The sequence below is a fragment of the Rhinopithecus roxellana genome, chromosome 15, assembly GCF_007565055.1.
Source record: "Rhinopithecus roxellana isolate Shanxi Qingling chromosome 15, ASM756505v1, whole genome shotgun sequence".
NCBI classification, from domain to species: domain Eukaryota; kingdom Metazoa; phylum Chordata; class Mammalia; order Primates; family Cercopithecidae; genus Rhinopithecus; species Rhinopithecus roxellana.
In genome coordinates, this window is record NC_044563.1 from 9,779,485 (window position 1) to 9,803,666 (window position 24,182).

General features: G+C 42.9%; 1 protein-coding gene across 1 annotated transcript; it reads right to left on the reverse strand.

Annotated features, from left to right (window-relative positions):
• Window positions 1–1,372: 1,372 nt before the first annotated feature.
• On the reverse strand, window positions 1,373–6,004 carry LOC104679448 (mammaglobin-B-like). The gene is made up of 3 exons (XM_010385025.2): window positions 5,849–6,004; window positions 4,399–4,586; window positions 1,373–2,112 (listed from the first exon to the last, which is right to left on the reverse strand). The coding sequence occupies exons 1-3, from the start codon at window positions 5,901–5,903 to the stop codon at window positions 2,074–2,076; spliced, it is 282 nt and encodes a 93-aa protein (XP_010383327.1). The 5' UTR covers window positions 5,904–6,004; the 3' UTR covers window positions 1,373–2,073.
• Between the last annotated feature and the right edge of the window lie 18,178 nt (window positions 6,005–24,182).

Below are 24,182 nucleotides of genomic sequence, written 5' to 3' on the forward strand. Positions count from 1 at the left end.
AAGTTCTGGGTGTGGGTTACCTTATGCCTGAAAGATCTGAGGTATAGTTTGTCACCACCCGCAAGTTTGCTTAAGGCCCTTCTCTGGGAATGGCACACAGAGAAGCCAAGAAGAATCAGCAGGCCTTGCTGGATTTTCCCACTCCGTCTATTCACATGAGATTACTCCCTTTTTGTCTAATCATATTTCTACATGGCTGTTACTGTGTATTAAATCTAAGCTTTAAAATAAACAGTTTTCCCTTGGTTCTTTGTGACTTCATTTCTGAAGCTTTCCATGTCAGATAAAACTGATTAAATGAACTCGTTATGCTTTAAAAACACAAAAACCAAAGGGGAAAAAAAAAACCTCTTGTCAAGAATGTTCATTTTGTCGGCAATTTCAGAAGCTCTTATGTCTGTCACCTATCATGCACAGGGTCCCCTTTCCACTGCATGGGTCTGGCATGCTCGTACATAGGCTCATCCACCAGTGCAAACCTGGTTTTGGATGTGGGATGTTCCCCATGTGGCATGAGTATCCTGGAGTGGCCCCTTCCCTTACAATCTGTTGCCTCTCAAGAATGTATACAGCCCCCTCACCAAATGGGCCAGGCACTTCTCTATACAGATTTATATTTTCTGCTACCATGTGCCCATCTTCTAGTTCTTAGCTCTGAATCTCTTTTCACTTCTCCTCTCTTTCAGGACCTTAAACCAAAGAGGGTGGCCTGTGGTTTTTGGAAGTTATTGGGCATAAGGCTTCATTGTGACTTTTGCAGGTCACTGGTATTTTATTGCCTTCATAGGCCATTTATCCACAAAAAAAAAAAAAAAAAATTAAACTTTGTATTTTACAACTGCATTGGTAAAATAGAGTCTATATTCCTGGCTAGATTCATTGATATATATTCATTGCAGTTATATTCAATTTAGGAAATGATTCTTTAAAATTGTTTCATTTTTATGGCCCCTTACAGATATTGTGAGCCTGGATCCCTGCACCTGCCTTGCCTGAGAAAAGAGTCAGTCCTAGTGGAGGTGAGTTGTCCTGAGAAATAGACAGGGTCTTCTTGGGTGAGTGGACAGCCCCAGAAAGAAGAGGGACAGGCTGAAGCAAGAGCAGAAGAGGTGGCAATAGCCTACCCCTGGTGACAGGAATGCTGGGGACAGGACATGAAGGAGACTGTAGGTTCCATTTAAACATCCCCTGCTGTTCTGGGTCCCTGCAGGCACACTCACTCCCCTCAACCCTCAAGGCCTTTGTAGCTCACTGTGGGACAGGGGAGGATGGACCCTATTCCTGCTGCAGAGACAGGACTCAGGGAAACTCAATAATTTAAGGAGGGTGCTATGAAACTCAGTAATTATATTTTTATATGTCTAAAATAATATAATATTATAAATGATATTTTAATGCAACATTTAAAGAAATTGAATCCTCAGATCCAACATCCATAATGAACAAAAATCAAAATTTAGAAGCCAGACACCATCCACTCTGCTTTGTAGGTCTCCCTCCCTGGCTGGCTCTTGTCTGGGCCCTGCACACCTCAGGGAGGCCCAGAGACAGTGCAGAGGAGCCTGGCGTGGTCAGCAGGGCTCAGCACACAGAAGAGGACTGGAATGAAAGCAGGGCCTCTGAGCAGGACCCCACCTCGGAACCTAGAGCCTGAGGACCCCAGAGAGAGTCACGTCGGGAGGTGGTGGGATAGAGGTAGGAAACAGTCTTCAGAGAGAGGCCCAATGCTTGGGCAAGAGGCTGTGAGAAAGCAAGTGCTTCACAGAAGCCTCAGTCCCTTGCCCGACACTTGCAAGGTCTGTCTATGGCCTGTCTGTGTTTGCCTCCCTCAGGCAGCCTGACTATGAGGCCTGGAAAGCCTCCCTTTCCTGAAACAATAAAAGGAACTTTATGATTTGCAGTTAGTTTACTGAAATGAGAATGAATTTGAGGTTTCAACAGTTTCCTTGCAGTTTCCACAAAAAAGGTCCAAAGGAGAAAGAAAATAAGAAAAATTGCAGTTTCCAGCGGTAGGCAGCAGTTTTCTGGCCATCTTCTGTCTTGTCGTGTCTGAGCCAAAGGTCTTGTATAAAGTTAGAAGGGCTTACACCAAATGCTGTTGTATATCGTTTGCTGGGAAACAAAAGCAAACAGACAACTTAGATTTGTAAATCACTCTTAGAAAGTGAAATATTAAAATACAGAAACTTTTCTTCATGTCGTTTTCCTGCATTTGTCCACAAACATCTAACACTCAGGAAAATTTGCACTGGAAGCAAAACAAGAATTCTCTTTTCATTTATTCTGTCATCCAGGAGACACCTTTATATTTTGTTTGTTTGTTTTTTATTGTTGGTTTTTTGTTTGTTTGTTTAAGACAAAGTTTTCCTCTGCTTCCAAGGCTGGAGTGCAGTGGCACGAGATCGGCTTACTGCAACCTCTGCCTCCAGGTTCAAGCCATTCTCCTGCCTCAGCCTCCCAAGTAGCTGAAATTACAGGTGCCTGCCACCTTGCCCAGATAATTTTTGTATTTTTAGTAGAGATGGGTTTTCACCATATTGGCCAGGCTGGTCTTCAACTCCTGACCTCAGGTGATCCACTCACCTCAGCCTCCCAGAGTGCTGGGATTACAGTTATGAGGCACTGCACAAAGCCCAGGAGACACTTACTCCTACAGGGTCAGGGTTTTAGGATCTTTTCCCTGCCAGGATCCCCTTAATATTCTTCTCCAAAAATCCTATTCCTTGAAATAGTTTATCCAATAAATATGTGACGTGCACTATTTGATGAAGACCTGCCGGTTTAAACTGATTCTGAGACTGCTCTTTCAACATAGAATTGTTAAAACCTCAGCTCAAATATAGGAATGTGATAGTTTGGAGTTGCTGTGTGGCCTTACAAGTGAGTAACAGTCTGAGGCTCTCCACCACTACCTTGATACAGATTTAAAAATATTGGAGCTAGGTAATGATTAGTCTACTCCAGATTTTTAAAGAAGAAATGATTCTACAAAAGTTTGGTAGATCTTTAAATTTTCTACCATAAAATGTTTCAAATGGAATTTTGAAATACTACATAAATGTTAAAAATAGAATCTGTAGGTAGCATGTTTTTTTAAATAGGCAGAAATACTTGTTGTTATAACCACTGAGTTTTATTTTAAAGAATTCCAGGCCGGGCGCGGTGGCTCAAGCCTGTAATCCCAGCACTTTGGGAGGCCGAGACGGGCGGATCACGAGGTCAGGAGATTGAGACCATCCTGGCTAACACGGTGAAACCCCCGTCTCTACTAAAAAATACAAAAAAATTAGCCGGGCGAGGTGGTGAGCGCCTGTAGTCCCAGCTACTCGGGAGGCTGAGGCAGGAGAATGGGGTGAACCCGGGAGGCGGAGCTTGCAGTGAGCTGAGATCCGGCCACAGCACTCCAGCCAAAAAAAAAAGAATTCCAGCACTCATGCTGTTTCGCATCCATGACTTGCACTTCCCGTTTCCTGAGGTGTTTAATTAAATGGTGCGTGATTTCCAGTCATGTATGCTAGCAAATCTGGGCATGAGTTTTAAATTCTTTATATTAGAATCTGTAGAATTTGCACAAAAGGTATTTTCTGGACTGTGTAAAATAATTTTGAGAACATTTTTATTATTTATTATTGTGAAAGGGAAAAATTGCATTGTTGGTTGCTCCTAGTAATGAGTGGTTCTTTGAGAATCAGATCCTTCCTCTTCATAGAAAATGTCCAGCCTCGCCAACATGGAGGAACCCCATCTCTACCAAAAAATACAAAACTTGCCCGGTGTGGTGGCGGGCACCTGTAATTCCAGCTACTCAGGAGACTGAGGTGGGAGAATCCCTTGAAGTTGGGAGGCGGAGGTTGCAGTGAGCCGAGATGGAACCACTGCACTCCAGCCTAGGTGACAGAGTGAGACCCTGTCTCACAAAAATTAAAGAAAGAAGGAAAATGTGTGTGTGTGTGCTTGTGTGTATTTCCCTGTTAGTCTATGTGTTTCTTTTTGTGTGTCTATGTGCATGCGTCTGTGTGATTCTATGTACGTGTGCATCTGTGTCTCTGATTCTATATGTGTGTGTGTCTGTGTGTTTCTATGTGTGTGTGTCTGTGTGTGTGTGTGTTTCTATGCGTGTGTGAGAGAGAGAGAATGGACTGGGGAGTTGATGATTTGTTCTGCCTTTTCCGGAGCTTGCTTTTTTTTTTTTTTTTTTTTTCCTTTTCCATTTATCACTCCCTGAAGACTCTCAAAGTGAAGTGGCAAAGCACCCTACGGACAAAATTAAATTAAATGATGTATAAACAAAGCTTGTTCACCAGGTACTTAACACTCCTCATGGCACATTTAGAGCCTGTTTGTTTCTGGACAGTGATTTTAAAGGGCACATGAGAAAAAAAAAATGAAATTAATTACCATCATTAAATCAAAATTCTGCAGAGTTTCATTTGACTGGTTGAGGAAACACTGTTTGAATTCGCCTACAGCATTTTTGGCATCATCACTGTCTGTGAACTCTTGCACATATTGCTGGAATTCTGGTACAGACACTTCAGGATCGAGGGTCTTTTCAACCACATCGTCCACCAGTTGGCAGCCGGAACCTAAGAAAAAGGCACCAGAACATGGGCCATCCCCAGAGGGTTGAACTCATTTTGGGGATGAGTTGTGAGTCTGGTCATCTTCTTACCCCCCAGGAGAACCCAAGTTTCAGAAAGATTATGGTGCAGGGTGCCAAGTTTTCAATTCTAGGAGCATAAACTCAGTCTGTGCAAATTCTCCCAACTTCTGTAGCTCAGATCAGCCCAACCCTGTGCATCTTTGGTGAAGAGGGCCCTTGGGAAATGAGGTGCTCTGACTGGGGACACACACCAAACACTGCTTGAGCTTCTTTGGTTCAGAATCATGCAATGCCTCCCTTTTATCGTTCCCAGGATCAAGTAGGGGTTCGATGATTTCAGATGAATGGGTCTAGGATATTGCCCATTAGTTCCGTTAACTCTACTGCAATAAAAAGGAGCCTGAAACAGAACTTTTTGCTCATGATAGAATCTGAGGTGACCACTTTGGGGGAGTGGAAAGCGCTCAGGACTTGGATTCCTTTGAGCTTCTTGAGTTCTGGGCTCTGCTGTTTTCTATTTAGTTGGCTGTGTGCTTGTCAGCTATTCACCCATTTGCACCTGCTTTGGCAACAAATGAGGCAGAGTGTGCAGGGTAAGCTTTGTGAATTGCACAAGGCAAGCCACTGAGGGGACCTATCAGTACTGATTCCAGCTGTCTGGGCTTTTTCCTCCCGCTGGATCTTCAGTGGGTGTGAATTCTCCTCCCCAGTCTGCCTTGAGTCTGAAGGAACTGGGATGGAAAGGGCATCCCAGAAAGACTCAGATAAACTCTGAGAACACAGAGTGAGGCCCACAGAATGCAAGATGCTGGATTACACTCCGCAGCCTGCGACTTCTGTTTTAAGAGGTTTGCTGTTCCTTTCCACATTCAAGGACACCCATGATTGTTCCACCGATTGAGGGCGCATATGTCACGGGGCCTTCATCATGTCTCTCACTTGCAACACTGAAATAGCTAATTGCAATATTCAATCTTGAGACTCATCCTGGTTTCTATGGTCACTGTGGTCATGGTGGGACGCTGAGTGCCATGACACACAGCGTGCGGCTCCAATGCAGGGGACAGCTCATGAAGGCACTGCCTGCTTGACTGTCAGGAACTAAAGGGAATCCTAAGGCCTGTCACACCCAGACCCTTTGTACTGAAGTTGACCTATGCTGGGAACTGGGGTCTGGGAGTTCTTTCACAGGGGCCCAGGTGACAACCCCTAACTTTGAGGCAGCCCTCTCTGCCCAGAACTCACCTGCATAGCAGTGCAGTGGGAGGGCCACCAGCATGAGGACCATCAACAGCTTCATGGCGAGGCAGCTGCTGTCAGTGTTCAGTCGTGCGTGGCAGGGATCAAGGAAGCTGCTGTGGAGGTGAGCACCCAGCCCTGCTCTATTTATTCCCCAGGTAGGCACCTTAGTCCCTTCCAGGAATGAAGCAATGTGTCAACCTGGCGTGGGACCAGGGCACAATAGTGTACACCAACCCAACCAGCCTGTGCTCTGTTTGTAGAAACCAAGAAGGCAGTGATTTTTGGACCCGTGACAATTTGGGGACTGCAATAATGACATATGGCTCCAGGTAAATTGGACATGACAGTGTTTTCCAAAATAGAAAGCAAAGCCCAGCAGTGTGACCTTGTGCTCTTGTCACTGTTGTGGTTATAATCGTGCCTTCTCTATCCCTTCCTGCCTTGTGCTTCCTGCCACCTTAACTCCTTCTTCTTCTGCTTCTCTTCACCTCTTTTTCTTCTCCTCCTATTCTTCAAGGTGCAGACAGTTTCGTATCCTGTATGTCTGTCTGCCCTGGAACTATTATAGTTGGAGTCGGTGCAATACCTGTATCTCCCCCTGGGAGGTAGTCCTTCCTCACCCTAGTAATTCCTTTTTTGTTAAAGGTGCTTCAAGTTCAAAGGGAAATATATTAATATCTAATCTCTGGGTTTTTTATTTTATTTTTTTAAGTTCCAGAGCACATGTGCACTATGTGCCGGTTTGTTACATAGATAAACGTGTGTTATGGTCGTCTGCTGCACCTATCAACCCATCACCTAGGTATTAACCCAAGCATGCATCAACTCTTTTCCTTAATACTCTCCCTTCCTGCCCTCCCTCAGCAGGCCCCAGCAAGTGCTGTTTCCCTCCATGTGTCCATGTATTCTCATTGTTAAGCTTCCACTTACAAGTGAGAACATGCGATACTTGCTCTTCTGTTCCTGTGTTAGTTACTCAGGATAATGTCTTCCAGCTTCATCCATGTTCCTGCAAAAGACATAATCTCCTACCTTTTATAACTGCATAGGATTCCATGTGGTATACATACCACATTTTCTTTATCCAGTCATCATTGCTGGGAATTTGAATTGATTCCATGTCTTTGCTATTGTAAATAGTGTTGCAATGAACATACAGATGCATGTATCTTTGTAACAGAATGATTTATATTCCTTTGGGTAATGAGTTTGCTGGGGCAAATGGTATCTCCAGCTCCATATCTCTGAGAACTCACCACACTGTCTTTCACAATGGTTGAGCTAATTTACATTCCCACCAACAGTGTAAAAGCGTTCCTACTTCTCTGCACCCTCGCCAGCATCTGTTGTTTCTTAACATTTTAATAATCGCCATTCTTTCTGGTGTGAGATGATGTTTCATTGTGGTTTTGATTTGCATTTCGCTAATGATCGGTGATGTTGAGCTACCTTTCATGTATTTGTTGGCCACTGAAAGTTTCAATGTTTTAAAAATAAGAAATTAACCCAAGTTTACAAATTCACTGTAGTAGAAATCTATGAATTAATGTTTGTTTATCTCTTTGGTAGCTTTTTTTTTTGAGACGTAGTCTTGCTCTGTCACCCAGGCTAGGGTGCAGTGGTGCGGTCTCGGCTCACTGCAACCTCTACCTCCCGGGTTCAAGAGATTCTCCTGCCTCAGTCTCCCAAGTAGCTGGGATTACAGGCACCCGCTACCGTGCCCGACTAGTTTTGTATTTTTAGTAGAGGTGGGGTTTCACCATCCTGGCCAGGCTGGTCTTGAACTCCTAATCTCGTGGTCCACCTACCTCAGCCTCCCAAAGTGCTGGAATTATGGGCATGAGCCACTGTGCCCAGCCTATTTGGTAGCTTTTTAAGGTTTCCCTCCCACTGATTGAAAAGATGCTGTGAGTTAATGGAATAACTGACTTCCCAGGCAGGCAATGCTGGGCAGTGGGCAGTGATGGGATTTAGGCTCATGCAGATGTGGGCTTAGATCCTGGAGGCCATATGTAGTCATGCCATGTCTTTGGGCAACTTACAATGCTGGTTTCTCTAGGATTTTTTTCTCTCTTTTGTGAAATGGGTATAAGTGATACCATGCTACAATTTGGAGTGATGATGGATACTCTATGCCAAGTTTTTATAACATGGTGTAGTATAAGATAATTCTGAATAAATGGCAGTTTTCATCTATGTACACATCTATTGTTGACCACATAACCCATGGGCTTCTCTGATGAGCTGAGCCAGACAAATTTCATTGTAGACAAAAATTCAATCAAGTCCTTGCTTTCATGTCCTTCTTTCCCGGGGGGGTGAAGGACTTTGATCAGGAAATGGGGCACTGCCTTTTTAACCGAGACTTACTGGGTCTCTGCCTAGTGCCACAGTCCCTATGGCCCTGCTCTGTCACCTCTTGAGCCAGAGGTGACAGGGGCAGGTGCCCACACTAAAAAGGCTGTGTTTTCTTTAACCTCCATCAGGACATCTGAAGGTGATTATTCTCTCGTGAGTCAAATAACAATAACTCAAGCCTAAAAGGACTCATTGGCAATGCAGCCTTCCCAGGAAGAACTAGGAGAGCCCCAGAGCTCAGCATACCCCTGTTGCTGGTGCAGTTTTTTCTCTTCACAAAGGGTTTTTGTTTGGGTCTCTTAACGAAGTTCACAAACTTGAGAATTCTCGTGTCCTTCAGTGTTGTGCTTGGCTTCACTAATATTTATTCATCACCTAATGTGACAAGCACACTACAAAGATAAATTACTTACAAGCTCTATCTGGAGTGGGCTGGTGTCTCTGGAAAGAATGAAAGTCTTTGGTAAGAAATAGTGAGGTTTGATCTGTCCTCAGGTTTCTAGGAGACTCAGATAAAGATGTATTCATATTTTTTGACACTTGAAAGGCCTTGCCATCCTTAATATTAAGTAGCAACTCTTTTGAGAGCCATATAGAGCTTAGTGATTTATGCATTTGAACAAATGGCATAAAAATGTTTTTCTGAAGTTGAAATGATCAAGAACTTTTATATTTTAAATTGTACATTGCAGGTATGAACCTCCTCTGTGTGTGTGAGGAAGGATAACACATATTTACTTTTGTACTTCATTCTATGCATCTAGTTTAGCCTCTCACCTATTAGGTTGGTGGGAAACCACTTGAGACAGGTCTTTTGAGGTGAACCTCTACCTTTTTGAGATGTAGATGTTGAGTGAGAAGCTGCTCACCCAGGACAGAGACTTTAGGAAAGGCCTGCACCTCGGGGCTGCCTTGCTTGGCATTGAGATGTTATTTGTGTAAGTCACCAACACCTGCCCCAGACCCATTGCCTCCCTTGTCTTAGTCCAAATCTGGGACTGGGATTCCATGACCATGTCTCTCAGTGTTTAATCCACACCCTACCACCACCGCCATATTTCAGCTCAGTACACCAAAATGTGTCCGAAGAAACCTGCAAAGACTGACATTCCCCTGAATGGGTGTGTGTGCTCATGGTGACACAGGGTTGGGATTGAGTGAATAGAACCGTGTGTAACTCCCCTAAAGAGACCACGAACATCAGCAACACACTGTGGCCTCTCCTTTCTGAAATGGAGCTGAGAAAAGGAGAAGCTGTAGCCTCCATGGGGAGTCTACAACAACCAAAGGAAGAACCTCCTTCTCCTTACACAAAAACACAAGAAGATGGGTGTCATAGTAGTGTATTTTTTATACTCAATTGACCGAAGAAACCTGTGCCCCTTTGTACCTCTGAGAGCCCTGAGGAGACACACACAGGAGACTGTAAGCCACGATGAGAAAGGAGAGGTGCAGAGAGAGAGATGGATGAAGGGCTTTAGAAGGCCAGAGGAGGGAGAGGGTTCTTTCCCTTAAGTAGGAGAAACTTCCTCTGGCTCAGAAGATCAGGGAAAGCTGCGGGTAGGAAACAAGTAGGTTAAAGGTGGATAAATTCAGAAGACGGGGGAGGTGAGGATGTGCCCGGAGGAGTCAGATGATTGAAAGGTCAGGAAGAAATAAAATCCCTTATTCCAATGGGCAGTCCTATCCCAGCAGGACATGCCCAAGGCACCTGGGAAGGACCTGGGGAGAGAGCATGTGGGAAGGGAGAACTTGGGAACAGAGGACCTGGGAAGTTGCAGCTCTGCTGAGCACCTCTCTGCTGTGCTGCTGGTCCAGTCCCTGCAAGTTCTGCAGCTTTTTCCTTTCATGGTCCAATGGCAGATGGGTGGTGAGTGGGGACGCTGGGCTGGACCCGCTGTGTTTTCATGCCACCTTCCTCCTTTGCTGACTGTGCCACATTGGACAGGAGTCTTGATGCTCTGCGTTCTCTTTAAAACAGGAGCAGTCATAGAATGGTTGTGACTCATCAGTGAGTTAACACGTGTAAGGTCCTGAGAACAGTGCTTGGCACAGAGTAGGTGCTATCTCAGTGTCAACTGGTAGCCATTATTGTTACATAATTATCAAATGTGTTTCTGATAAACTCTAAGGAGGATTATAGACACTGAAAACTGAGTTCGCACTTCACTTTGTCTAAAACAGAGCAACCATACTCAAATACAAGCTAAAAGTTTTCACTTTGAAAAGAAAGTGCTGTATTGATTTATGTTCATATGATGCTTTCTGAGCTCTTCTTTTCTCAAAGACATAGATATAATTTATAAAACATTTCTCGGCCGGGCGTGGTGGCTCAAGCCTGTAATCCCAGCACTTTGGGAGGCCGAGACGGGCGGATCACGAGGTCAGGAGATCGAGACCATCCTGGCTAACACGGTGAAACCCCGTCTCTACTAAAAATACAAAAACTAGCTGGGCGAGGTGGCGGGCGCCTGTAGTCCCAGCTACTCGGGAGGCTGAGGCAGGAGAATGGTGTAAACCCGGGAGGCGGAGCTTGCAGTGAGCTGAGATCTGGCCACTGCACTCCAGTCCGGGCGACAGAGCGAGACTCCGCCTCAAAAAAAAAAAAAAAAAAAAAAAATTCTCTCCAAGTATATTCCATATATTGCTGCTATATTAACCTTTCAGAAGCCAGCTGTAATTAATTGTCAGTACGTAAAAACATATTTTAAAAATTTTACACATCTTTATTAAGGTATAAATGATGGATATAAATTGTATATATTTATGGTATATAATACGTGTTTTGATATAGTTTTATGTTATGAAAAGATTAATTCAATAAAATTAAAATATCCATCATCTCAAAACTTGTGTGATAAGGACACACACAGTTTTTTGTGTGATAAGAACACTTACAGTCTAATTTCCTAGCAACTTTTATGAAAGGTTCAATACAATACTCATGAAATAATATTTTGTATTAGTTCCTAAATGACAGGAACTCTCGTAAGCTTTTTTGAATCTCACAGCCACAATCCTACGAGCAGGGTGGCCATAATATTGATTGTAATTATGGGGCCCTTTGGAGAACTAATGGGAACTCTAAAAGGGTAGGACTTCAAGACAACAACATAAACCAGGTCTGTCCTGAGCAAACTGGATGTGTGATCACCACCCTGTGAAGTGGGCAGATGACTCAACCCAAGCTACGGTACAGGGGACACAGAGATTTCATAGAATTTCCCGACATACAGCTAGGAAATGGAAGAAGCAGGATATGGAGCCAGGCATTCTGCCTCCACAGGCTGCTCTCAATACTATTTCCCTCCCTGGCTGGACCCTGAGGGACCTGTGCATCATGGCTCAGAGGGATCCTGGTGGCCCTGACTCTCACTGCTGCCCTATGTGAACTCCAGGTTGATTTCTGCCCCAGTCCCATTATTTTCTGCCTGAGACCTTTGCTCCCTGTGGCCTACCCTCCTCAACTGACCTTGCCTCAGCCACTCTGGGTTGAAAGACTTCATTCACTCCCAAAGTCACATCAAAGACAGCCTACATCTTGTCCCCCTTTCTCCGCCCCTGCATCTCCTGGATCTCGCCCTTCACAGGACCCCCTGACTCTCCATGGGCAGCTCCATCCTGACATCTGCAGAACCGTGATGCTGTCACTTCCTCTCTGCTCATGCCCCTGGAGAGCATGGCCTCTGCATCTTCTGTCTTTGTGTGGCAACATTGTATAGTAGATGCTCAATAAATAATTTTGTAATTGATTTTCTGGAGCAGAACTTGATGTTTACAAGACTTTCCTGATGATATTATATGTATTATTACTAGGTCTATTTAGAAAGAGGTGCTCATCTATTTTCAACGTTTTTTTTTTTTTTTTTTTTTTTTTTTGAGGAGGAGTCTCGCTCTGTCGCCCAGGCTGGAGTGCAGTGGCTTGATCTCGGCTCACTGCAAGCTTCGCCTCCCGGGTTCCCGCCATTCTCCCGCCTCAGCCTCCGAGTAGCTGGGACTACAGGCACCCGCCACCTCGCCCGGCTAGTTTTTTGTATTTTTAGTAGAGACGGGGTTTCACCGTGTTAGCCAGGAGGGTCTCGATCTCCTGACCTCGTGATCCACCCGCCTCGGCCTCCCAAAGTGCTGGGATTACAGGCTTGAGCCACCGCGCCTGGCCTATTTTCAATGTTTAGTAAAGGGAAGGATCAGACACAACAATAAACCAGACATCAGAGTGACATGCTGAACATTTATACCAATGTTGCCCTTTCCTGGATGAGGAGTTCTGGGTTAGGGTGTGAGGACACAGGTAAGGAGAGGAGGTCGTTGGAGACTGTGCCAACCAGGGCCTAGGCCACCTCAGTGTCCCTTTTCCCCAGAAGTGACCGTTTCCATCACACTGTCTGACCTGGATCCACTTGATGAGTTCAGACCACTAGCCAGACTTGGAAGCAGAGCCAGGAACAGAAATCTGCCCCTGGCTAATTCTCTGTGGCTATCTCACCAAATCCCTGAACTTTTCTCAACCTGACATTTCCCTATAATGTGTGGTTAAAGGTTTACTCCTGTACACATGTGACTGTGGATTTAGTTCATCAAATATCTACACCAACAGGTTTCTTAAGTTCCTAATTTTTCTTTTTTTCAATGCCCCATTTTCCTGGTAACTGAAATGATCCCAGACTTGTGAATGTCCAGTCCTTCTGGCCATTAGTACAGTTATAGAGGAGAATTGAGCTAAAGTTTCCCTCTCCAGAGCAGTGATTCCCAACTAGGGCACATCTACTTTCCTCTTTTTCTGACCCCTGTAGTAGATAGCAGTCTGGAGATGTTTTTGGTTCTCGGGGCTGGATGGCAGTGGGGGCACTGTTAGTGTGGAGCGGGCAGAGGCCAGGGGTGCTGTTGAATCTTCTTTAGTTTCTCTTCCAATTAGGAGGATCAGAGCTTCTGAGTTTCCAGGGTCCCAGTAGTAGAGCAGCCGATGGGGACTCCTCATCTGCCTCTCCTCTGCCATGAGCAGAGTACTCCAGGGAAACACAGGGGAGGCATGAAATGTTCTGAGTGATGGTTGGGATGTCAGGCTTGGAATATAGGGGAGCATATCTGAACACTGCTCAGGGACACATAACATTTGATTCACAAAACAAAACAAAATGTGTGGAAGGAGCCCAGGGAGGAGCATGAGAGAAGCTAACACAGCATAAACCAAGTGGCTTGTGAGGGACATCAGGTAGAGAGGTGAACCTGAAACAGACAGGTGCACATAGTAGAACAGGGAAGAGTTTGTGGCTGGAGAACAGGATGGGCCAAATGGAGGGGAGCTTCCACTTTCCTCTGTGGGTTATGACAGCAGAATGGTTGGGAGAGGTGAGACACCTTCAGATTTTGTTATCCCACTGATTTTTTTGATGTTTTCAAATCTCAGGTCAAAATAACAGATTTTCATACCTACTAGGATAGCTATTGTGAATTAAGCAAAGTAAGAATTTTAAAAATAACACTGTAACAAGGATGAGCAGAGGTAGCAATTCTTGTGCACTCTTGCTGGGAATGTAAAATAGTGCAGCCACCGTGGAAGATCATGGCCTCTCAAATTAAAGTAGAAAATATAATAGGATCAAGGAATTTCTCCTCTCATGATATAGCCCACAAGAACTGAAATCAGGGTCTTGTAGAGCTATTGCAAACATATGTCTTTAAGGACACTATTTACATCATTACTTCCCAGGAAGAGGAACCAACCCAGTGTTTACCCCCAGATGAATGGATGAAGCAAATCTAGGTATTCATGGAATGGATTCAGACTCAAAAAAAAAGAAAATTCAGACACAGACTGTAGAGTTCAATATAGATGAACTACAGTACATTGTGCTTTATGAAATAATCCAATCACAAAAACAAATATAGTATAATTCCACTTATGTGTGGTATCTACAGTGGCCAAATTCATAGAAACAGAAATTAGAATAGTGGTTTCCAGAAGCTGGAGGAAAAAAGATATTGGGAGTTATTATTTAATGATACAGAGTTTCAGGTTCCCCCCAAAAAAGTTTCTGGAGATTAATTGTACAACAAAGTGAATGTACTTAATACTACTTAGGTGCACACCAAGAAATGCTTAAGATGATACCCTTTACATTTGTGCATGACAATGAAAAAAAATGTAAATCTCCTGAGTGTGAAGTCAAAATTATACCTTCCAGGCCCCTGAATTCTGAGCTACCTGCTTCTGTACATTAAAAACCAAGAGGGCCTTGAGTACATTCTCTTTCCTTAGCCTGTTACTTCTGTTGACTCATTTATTTTGCAAACAAACCATGTTTTATCTTTGAGCACACAAACATTGGCTCAGTTTCATTGAACAGACTGTTCCATGAAAATCCAGTCACCGAACTTACAGTGAGCTCATTCTATTTGGAAACACGCACGTTCTATGGGTTGCAAAAACCTTCTATAGCTAATGAGAATAGTGATAATGAAAAGGCTAACAATAGTTTTTAGTTTGTATGTTCATACCTGCAAAAAATAATCATCATATTCACATCCTTGTTCAAAAGTATAAGATATAAGGTACTACATTTCCAATATAGTTGATACAACTGACTTGCAGAAAATAAGAAACCTGTCCACAGTTGCACAGTTTCAAAGCCAGAAGGTCTGGCTCAGGCACTGATGGTGTGTGAGCTGTGAAGTAACAAAGTGCTTCTCTCAGTCCATACATCTGGCAGTGGTGACATGTGAGATGGGCTGGAGGTGGGTGAAGATTAGTTTCTGTATCTGCTGATTCTTTCATTTCACTTTTTGACTCAAATGAATTCTTCTAATCAATGATGTCTCACACCAGCTCCTTCACTTAGTTCACTTCTTTTTTTTTATTTTCGTTTTAAAAAAAGATCCGATACTGACAACTGGCAAGTTGCTTGGCAAAACGAGGAGCAACAGGAATTCTCGTTGATTGACAGGCGGGAATGCAAAATGGCACAACCATTTGGAAGACAGTGTGGCAGTTTCTTATTTAAGTGAGCATATTTTTATCACAAATTCCAGTAAGTGTGCCCCTTGATGTTGATCTAAATTGGTCGAAATTTTCTTTTCATACAAAAATGTGGACACTCACATTCACAGCAACTTGATTGAAAGTTGTCGAAACTGGGAAGCAACCGAGAAGGTCTTTAATAGGTGCAGGGCTTATTACCCTTTGATACATATAGTGGAACGTGATTCATCACCAAGAAGTGAGCTATTATGCCATGAAGAGACAAAGAAGAATCTCAAACGCATATCACTAGGTGAAAGAAGACCGTATGAAAAGTTGACCTACTGTAGGATTCCAACCATATGAAACTCTGAAAAGCAAATATGAAGACAAACATCAGAGACTGGCAGCGGTTAGGAGGAGGAAGGCATGAAAATGGAGAGCATGGCCGGGCGCGGTGGCTCAAGCCTGTAATCCCAGCACTTTGGGAGGCCGAGGCGGGCGGATCACAAGGTCAGGAGGTCGAGACCATCCTGGCTAACACAGTGAAACCCCGTCTCCACTAAAAAAAAAAAAAAAAAAAAAAATACAAAAAATTAGCCGGGCGACATGGCGGGCGCCTGTAGTCCCAGCTACTCGGAGGCTGAGGCAGGAGAATGGCGTGAACCCGGGAGACGGAGCTTGCAGTGAGCTGAGATCCGGCCACTGCACTCCAGCCTGGGCGACAGAGCGAGACTCCGTCTCAAAAAAAAAAAAAAAAAAAAAAAGAAAATGGAGAGCACAGAATATTTTTAGAACAGGAAAACGACTCTAAATACTTTTTATTTTTTCAGTTTTTTATTTCCATAGATTATTGGAAAACGGGTGGTATTTGGTTACATGAGTAAGTTCCTTAGTGGTGATTTGTGAGATTTTGGTGCACCCATCAACCAAGTAGTATACACCGAATCCAACTTGGAGTCTTTTATCCCTCACCACTCTCCCACCACTTCACACAAGTCCCCAGTGTCTTTTGTATCATTCTTACGCCTTTGCAACCTCACAGCTTAGCCCCCACTTATGAGTGAGAACATACGATGTTTGGCTTTTCATTCTCGAGTGACTTCACTTAGAATAATAGTCCCCAGTTCCATCCAGGTTACTGCAAATGTCATTAACTTGTTCCCTTTTATGGCTGAGTAGTATTCCATGGTAAATACATACCACAATTTCTTTATTCATTCATTGATTGATGGCGTTTAGGCTGGTTCTATATTTTTGCAAATGCAAATTGTGCTGCTTTAAACATGCGTGTTCAATTATCTTTTTGGTGTAATGACTTCTTTAACTCTGGGTAGATACCCACTAGTGGGATTGCTGGATCATATGGTGGTTCTACTTTTAATTCTCTAAGGAATCTCCACACGGTTTCCATAGGGATTGTATTAGTTTGCATTCCCACCAGCAGTGTAGAAGTGTTCCCTTTGCACCACATTCCTGCTAACATCTATTTTTTTTTTTATTTTTCACTACAGCCAGTCTTGTGGGAGTAAAGTGATATCACATTTTGATTTTGATTTGTACTTCCCTCATCATTACTGATGTTGAGCATTTTTCCATGTTTGTCAGCCATTTTTATATATTCTTTTTAGAATTGTCGATTCATGTAATTAGCCTACTTTTTGATGAGATTTTTTTTTTTCTTGCTAATATGTTTGTGTTCCTTGCAGACGCTGGATATTAGTCTTTCATCAAACGTATAGATCGTGAAGATATTCTCCCACTTAGTGGGTTGTCTGCTTACTCTGCTGACTTTTCCTTTTGCTGTGCAAAAGCTCTTTAGGCTAATTAAATCCCAGTAATTTATCTTTGTTTTTATTGAATTTGCTTTTGGGTTCTTTGTCATGAAGTCTTTGCCTAAGCCAATTTCTAGGGGTGTTTTTCTGATGTTATTTTCTAGAATTTTTATAGCTTTGGGTCTTAGATTTAAGTCCTTGATCCATCTTGAGTTGATTTTTGTGTAAGGTAAGAAATGAGGATCCAGTTTCATTCTCCTACATGTGGACTGCAATTATCCCAGCACCATTTGTTGATTAGGGTGTCCTATGATGGTATGTGCAGGTCATTACACATTTCTCAGAACTTATAGAATGTAAGCCAGTGAGAGTGAACTTTAACATAAACTATGCCTTTTGGATGAAAATAATGTGTCAAGTTGAGTTCATTAATTATGTATATCACTCTTGTTTCAGCTGTGAATAATGAGGGAGGCTGTGTCTGTTGGAGGGCAGGGATTAGATGCAAACTCTGTATTTTCTACTCAATTTTTCTGTAAACCTGAAAGTACTCTAAAAATATAATGTTTTTTTAAAAAGAATGATACGAATTGTAAAAACATATTATCTTCACACAAGAAAAAGACCTGAATCAATAGTACACTATTATAGACAGTTGATCAACTTTGATGAAAATATAAGACAATCTACTGAAAAAAGACATATTAAAAAGTAAGAGTACATGAAGTTAGCTGAATACAAGACCAGAATATTAACATTAATTGCTTTCCTGTACGCTAGCTACACCATTACACACCATAATGAAAAAACTGGTACCGTTGACAAGAATATAAATAGCAGTAACAAAAATACATTGAAATCTACACAAGTGGAGATATGCAAGACTCTAAGAATAAAATCATGAATCTTTAATCACAACATAAAAAGGAAATCTTAATAAATGGAGACACATACTGGTTTCTGGACAAAACAGTAAAATATTTAAAGATATTAACTTTGCTCTGTTCTTCTAGAACTTCAATGTCACGCTCATTCTTGCCTTATCGGTAGCCGTCTCTTACTCTCATTCCGCCTTCCTCTTCAGTCTATTCCTGCCCTCCTCTTCCTTGGCTCCTTCCTAACTATTCTGTCATCATTCTATTACTGTCATCATTCTATTACCTGCTTCTTGTATCTCCTCTAATAATTGTTTTAGACCTTTAGGCACCTAAGGCACTAGGCAAACCAGTGTCTGATCTCCGGCCTAGTCTTAACTAAAACCAAACAATACTCCAGACACTAGGCAAACCGGTGTCCTTAAATCTAAACGGCGGTGGACAATACCGTCTCCTAGCAACTACCTCCACTACGTCACCACTGTTGCCCATCTAATACCAGGTAAAACAATTACTGTTATCTAAATTCTTTTCTCTTTATACTTCTGCTTTTTCTCTATCGGCTACAAAACTCTCCGCTGCTGACTAAGTCAACGTCCTTCTCTCCCCCTTAAAAAACACCAAAATGGAGTCCTACTTTATACTTACATTACTACTCTTCTTATACACTCCAATGGCTGGCGGAGTAAAAGGAGGACTCTACGGAGATCCTATTTAAGATTCACATCCGACTGCCACCCTCTTAATAAAAAGGACACTTGTCCAACAAAACTCCCTCCCTAAAAATATAAAACACCTACAAAATTTAACCTTAGCCATACAATCACAAGAACAGGCCCTACAAGATCAACTACACTCCTCCATACAAGATCAACTACACTCCTCCCTACAAGATCAACTATACTCCTCCATACTAGACCAACTACACTCCTCCAATAAAGACCCCTTCTCATAGTTAAAGCTTGTCCGTCAAGGGTTAAACCTAACACAGGCAGCTCACGTAACAAATCTCTCCCAGTGTTTCCTCTGTGCAGCCCTTGAAAGAGCCCCCTTAGTGACAGTCCCCTTACCTACTGCTTTCAAGGCTACAAGTGGCTCTACAAGCACCTCCCAAAAACCGTTTTTGCTCCAAGTCCCACTATACCAAAAATACAAACATCCAAACCCTAAACAGAATTAAAACAGAACTAAAAAACTTCAACACCCCCCTAACCCCAGGCCCACCCATATAGGTGCTACCAGTAATACAACAAATGCTCCCCTTCCTCATTCCTATATTAATCCTCTGTCTTATCCTATGTTTTGCCCCCATTTTAATCAAATTTCTCCAAGCCAAAGTTCAAGAGATCACCCGTGTCACCTTCAACCAGATGCTCCTACATCCCTACGTCCAGGTGCCAACCATAGACCCTCATGACAATGCCCCCTGACAGCAGGAAGCAGCCAGACAGACAACGCCGCCCCCAATCATCGTAATCAATAAAAGGTTGGACTGTCTGGATGGAGGGAGAGGGAAACAAAGAACAAAGGTGACTAAGATGGCGCACTTCCGGGTTCTTCATCACCAACTTTTCCCGCGGCACGAAAATGTAGCCAGCGCCCAGGAAGGTGCAGATCAACCGGGCATGTGCCAGGTGACGCCAATCCGAAGAGACCGAGATTTACCTGGCTGCACCTATGGAACGCCCCCTGACATGCCTGTGTCCCGCCTATTGCCCTCCCACTCCCAGAAAAGCCGCTCCTGGCAGGCATGCAGCGCGAACTTCCTCGGCCCCTCCTCATACACGGGACCCAGGAACCTCGCCCAAGAACCCCAGAGCGACTTCCTCGGCCTCCGCCGCCGGAGACCGGTGAACTTCGCCCTTTCCTCCTTCACATTGGCTAGCTAATAAAGTTTCCTTTTTTATCTTGCAAAAAAAAAAAAAAAAAAAAAGAAATTCAATGTCACCTCTAACAGATTTTTTAAACTTTTATTTTAGGTTCAGGGTACATGTGCAGGTTTGTTACATGGGTCAACTGATATCCTGGGGGTTTGCTGTATGGATCATTTCATCACTCAGGGATTAAGCCTAGTACACAATACTATTTTTTCTGATTCTCTCCCTCCTCCCACCCTCCATGCTCAAGCTGGATCCACTGTCTGTTATTCCCCTCCATGTGTCCATGTGTTCTCATTATTTAGCTCCCACTTATAGGTGAGAACATGTAGTATTTTGTTTTCTGTTCCTGCATTAGTTTGCTAAAGATAATGCCCTCCAGCTCCACCCATGTTCCTGGAAAAAATATGATCTCATTCTTTTTTATGACTTCATAATATTTTATGATGTATATGTACCACATTTTCTTTATTAAATTTTTCATTGATTGATATTTAGGTTGGTTCTATGTCTTTGCTATTGTGAATAGCGCTGCAATGAACATATGCATGTGTGTGTCTTTATGTTAGAATGATTTATTTTCTTTTGGGTATATACCCAATAATGAGATTGCTAGGTCAAATGGTAGTTCTGTTTTTAGCTCTTTGAGGAATTACCACAATGATTTCCACAATGGCTAAACTAATTTACACTCCCACCAACAGTGTATGAGCATTTCCTTTTCTCTGAAACCCTTCTAGTATCTGTTTAACAGAATTTTACTAGGGTAGTTTGATGTTTTGTTCAGTGCTGTTGTGGATCTTTCAAAATTAGCACGTATCCATCATTTGAGGAGTGAGAAGAAGCCCAATTTTGGGACCAGACTACCTGGGCTCAAGCTCAGCTCTGGCATTTTCTATTTTTGAGTTCTTCTGCAAGTGGCTTAGCTTTGCAGTCATAGTTTTGTTTTGTTTTTTTTTCATTTTAAAATCAGGTGATAAATCAGTGTCTACATTACAGGATTTACATAAGGAATAAACATTTCTGGAGGAAAATAAGTATCACAGCGTCTGAGCACTAAACATCAATTCCTATAGTTATGTAACCAAAGAGGAAATATAAATAATAAGTCAAAGAAAATCAATTAACCAATCTTTCTCAACATAAAATATTATACTGAATCTAACGAATTCTGCCTACAAGGAATGTTCCTGTACCCTAAGTGTTAACAATGAGTGCTTCAGAATCTGGTTCTGGTTCTGTTCGGATTTCTCCCAGTTAAGATTATTACTTTTCCATAACCTAATTTATGGTAAGATCAAAGTGACTATTATTATGTTGTTGTTAATATCCTTCATAATAAATCCTGTACCTATGTCTAAGGGAGGGGTATGGGGTAAATATTATTGATCCCCAAGAAACACAGAGTCCTTGGACTTGTGTCCTCACCAGGATAATTTGGATCTGGAGTCCTTCTGCCTGACCATACTACCCAGGGATTCTGTAGGGATTGATCTTCAAAGTAGTGAACATGTTTCTAAAAGATGGAAAGATTTAGAGGATCAATCAAGATCCTAATGACCAAGGACTTTTTGAACATACACTTATCAGGTGGTCACCGTGGTTCTCATTTCCACCTCCTCTTCCATATAAAGGAATCCCTGAGGGAGAACTGCCTCACAGAGAACTGGGCCAGGTCCTCACACACCTCTTCTTGACCATCCTCACAGTTCATAAGGTGTGCTGGCCCACACTTGAGGTACCTGCATGTCTTAGTAAGTTGGCCCCACATGTGAACAACACACATGAGGACAGCAAACCACAGTCACATCGGAGCTACCACACCAAAAAAGAAATGTTTTAGTTCCCTGCAATAACAGGTGCCACTTAGGATGATGAAATTAAGTAGATTTTCTCCATCTTGTTCTGGAGAGGAAAGCAGTTGCCCTGTGGCACCCACAATAGGTCTAATGACGTGTTTCATAAATTTTGGAAGAACTGCGTGGAAAAGCAGAGCAAATAACCTCAGGATATGTGAGATAAACCAGGAAAGTCATGGACTGATCCTTACTGTGTGTTCCTAGAGACAGTTTACTTTGGTGAACTTGACAGTTTACTCATTAGAAAGGCCTTTCCTCCCCAACAGTCTGTTGCATTGAAAGAAACACTAAAAACATTTTGTGCCATCTGTTATTGGTCTTCTTAATATTATTGGCTCTGATACTTACAGGCAACAAACTTTCCAGCTATTAACTCTTCAATAGGTCAGACAAATGGCCTCCAACTGGCTGAAAAATTAAGATCAAGACTCTAGGTTACAATCATGGGATGTCAGATAGGGCTCATATTTTGTAGCTCCAGATTTGTTTTTTCTAGTGCGTCTCCTCATTGCTAAAACACAAGGTCTGTGTGTTTCCCATCCCAGAACCTTGTGGCAGCTGGCTCCTGTGGGCTCTCCAGTGGAAGGCACTGCTGGGAGACTGGAAGGCTGGAGGAGGCAGAAGTCATGTTTCTCTGCTTCTGACATTGCCTCTTGCGGTGATTATGGCAGCAGAGCCTGCAGCACCCAGCAGCCCGGCAGGGAAGGGTACACGGCGATGTCTTCCTTTCCTGCTGAGGTGGCCCAATTTTAGCTAGAGCAGCCTCCTCTTCACCTACAGTGTTAGGATCTGGGCAACACCATTTTTCTTTTTCTCTCCCAGCCCTGGGGTGATAGAGTCTTTCTGCCATTATTAAAAACTGAGCATCCTTTACATCCCCTTTTTCCTTCTGTAACCTTCAAAACCACTAATACCAACTCCTCTGTGAAATTTTCTCTGTTCAATTTACCCGTAATGTTTCCTATTTCTTGACTGGACACTAACTGACAAGCACTGAAAAATAATATCTTAAATAAATACAGACTTTGAGATGTGTGGCTTGCAGAATGACAAAGGGAAGAGAAAAAGCCCTGACATGTGCAGGGCTATATGTCACATTGACTGCCACTTAGAGAGAAAATTAATGAGTCACCAATCTTTATGACATGAGGTTCCACGTTTTCTGGACAAATATCCTCACATCTTCAAAAACATGTGATCATCACCCTTGACCAATGGAATTTTTGCTAATATGTTTCCTTGATAGTTAGCACTACATACTATTTAGTGATCCTGCATTATTTCAGCTTGATCACCTGATCTTGGGACTTAATGAACCTGTGGATAATCAGTTGTCCAATTTTTACTCCTGTCTTGTGTTGAGAAAAACTGCTTATTGAGGAAGGACAGAGGGAACTGGAATGAAATGGCTGTTTGTATCTGACTGTATGTTTCTACTCTCATCCTTTCCTGTGTTCAGCTTCAATAATTATCCAAGTTGTGCCCTAAACATTGTTTCCTCTTTTCCACCAAAAGCTCCTCTATCTAAAGGTTTTTTTTTTCTGCAGCATATATTTGTACTTCAGTTTTCTCCAGTCTTATTTCCCTGTAGAGCCCATACTATCTGCTCTCTGTCAGGAAATCTTAAACATTCTCATCAAATGTTGTCACTGTTTTATTTCCATCACACTGTGGAGTTTACCACTTTGTTCTTTTGTTGTCGCAGTTTATCAATTCTTGAGATTTCATAGGAGGATGGTCAGAAATTCAACACATGTTCAGGCTGTGGTCTTGGTCCATTCTAAGGAAATGTTCTTTGTTGTTGTCGCTGTTGTTGATTTCCATTGTGGCCACGTGCTTTGACGGACAGATAACTGTGACAATCATAGGCCTCTGATGGCAAAGAGATGTTGTTTCTTTTTGTTCTTGTTTTTTATTTTGTTTTCAGTTTTTTAAGTAACAGAGTCTTTCTATGTTGCCAAGGCTTTTCTCAAACTCCTCACTTCAAGCATTCCCTGAGTTGAGGCTCCCAGATAGCTGGAATTACAGGCAAGAGCCACCTTTTTTTTTTTTTTAAAACAGGGTCTTACTCTGCCAGCCATCCAGGCTGGAGTGCAGTGGTGAGATCACAGCTTACTGCAACTGTGTACAGAATTGGTTCCTTCTGGTGGGTTCTTGGGCTCGCTGACTTCAAGAATGAAGCCACAGACCCTCGCGGTGAGTGTTACAGTTCTTAAAGATGGTGTGTCCAGAGTTTGTTCCTTCAGATGTTCAGATGTGTCCAGAGTTTCTTCCTTCAGGTGGGTTTGCGGTCTTGCTGACTTCAGGAGTAAAGCCGCAGACCTTCGCAGTGACTGTTACAGCTCTTAAAGGGGGCGCATCCAGAGTTGTTTGCTCCTCCTGGTGGGTTCATGGTCTTGCTGCCTTCAGGAGTGAAGCCGCAGACCTTTGCGGTGAGTGTTATAGCTCATATAGATAGTGTGGACCCAAAGAGTGAGCAGCAGCAAGATTTATTGTGAAGAGCAAAAGAACAAAGCAACCATGATGTGGAAGGGGACCCAGGTGGGTTGCCCTCCAGGCGGCCAGCTTTTATACCCTTATTTGGCCCTGCCCACATCCTGCTGATTGGTCCATTTTACAGAGCACTGATTGATTC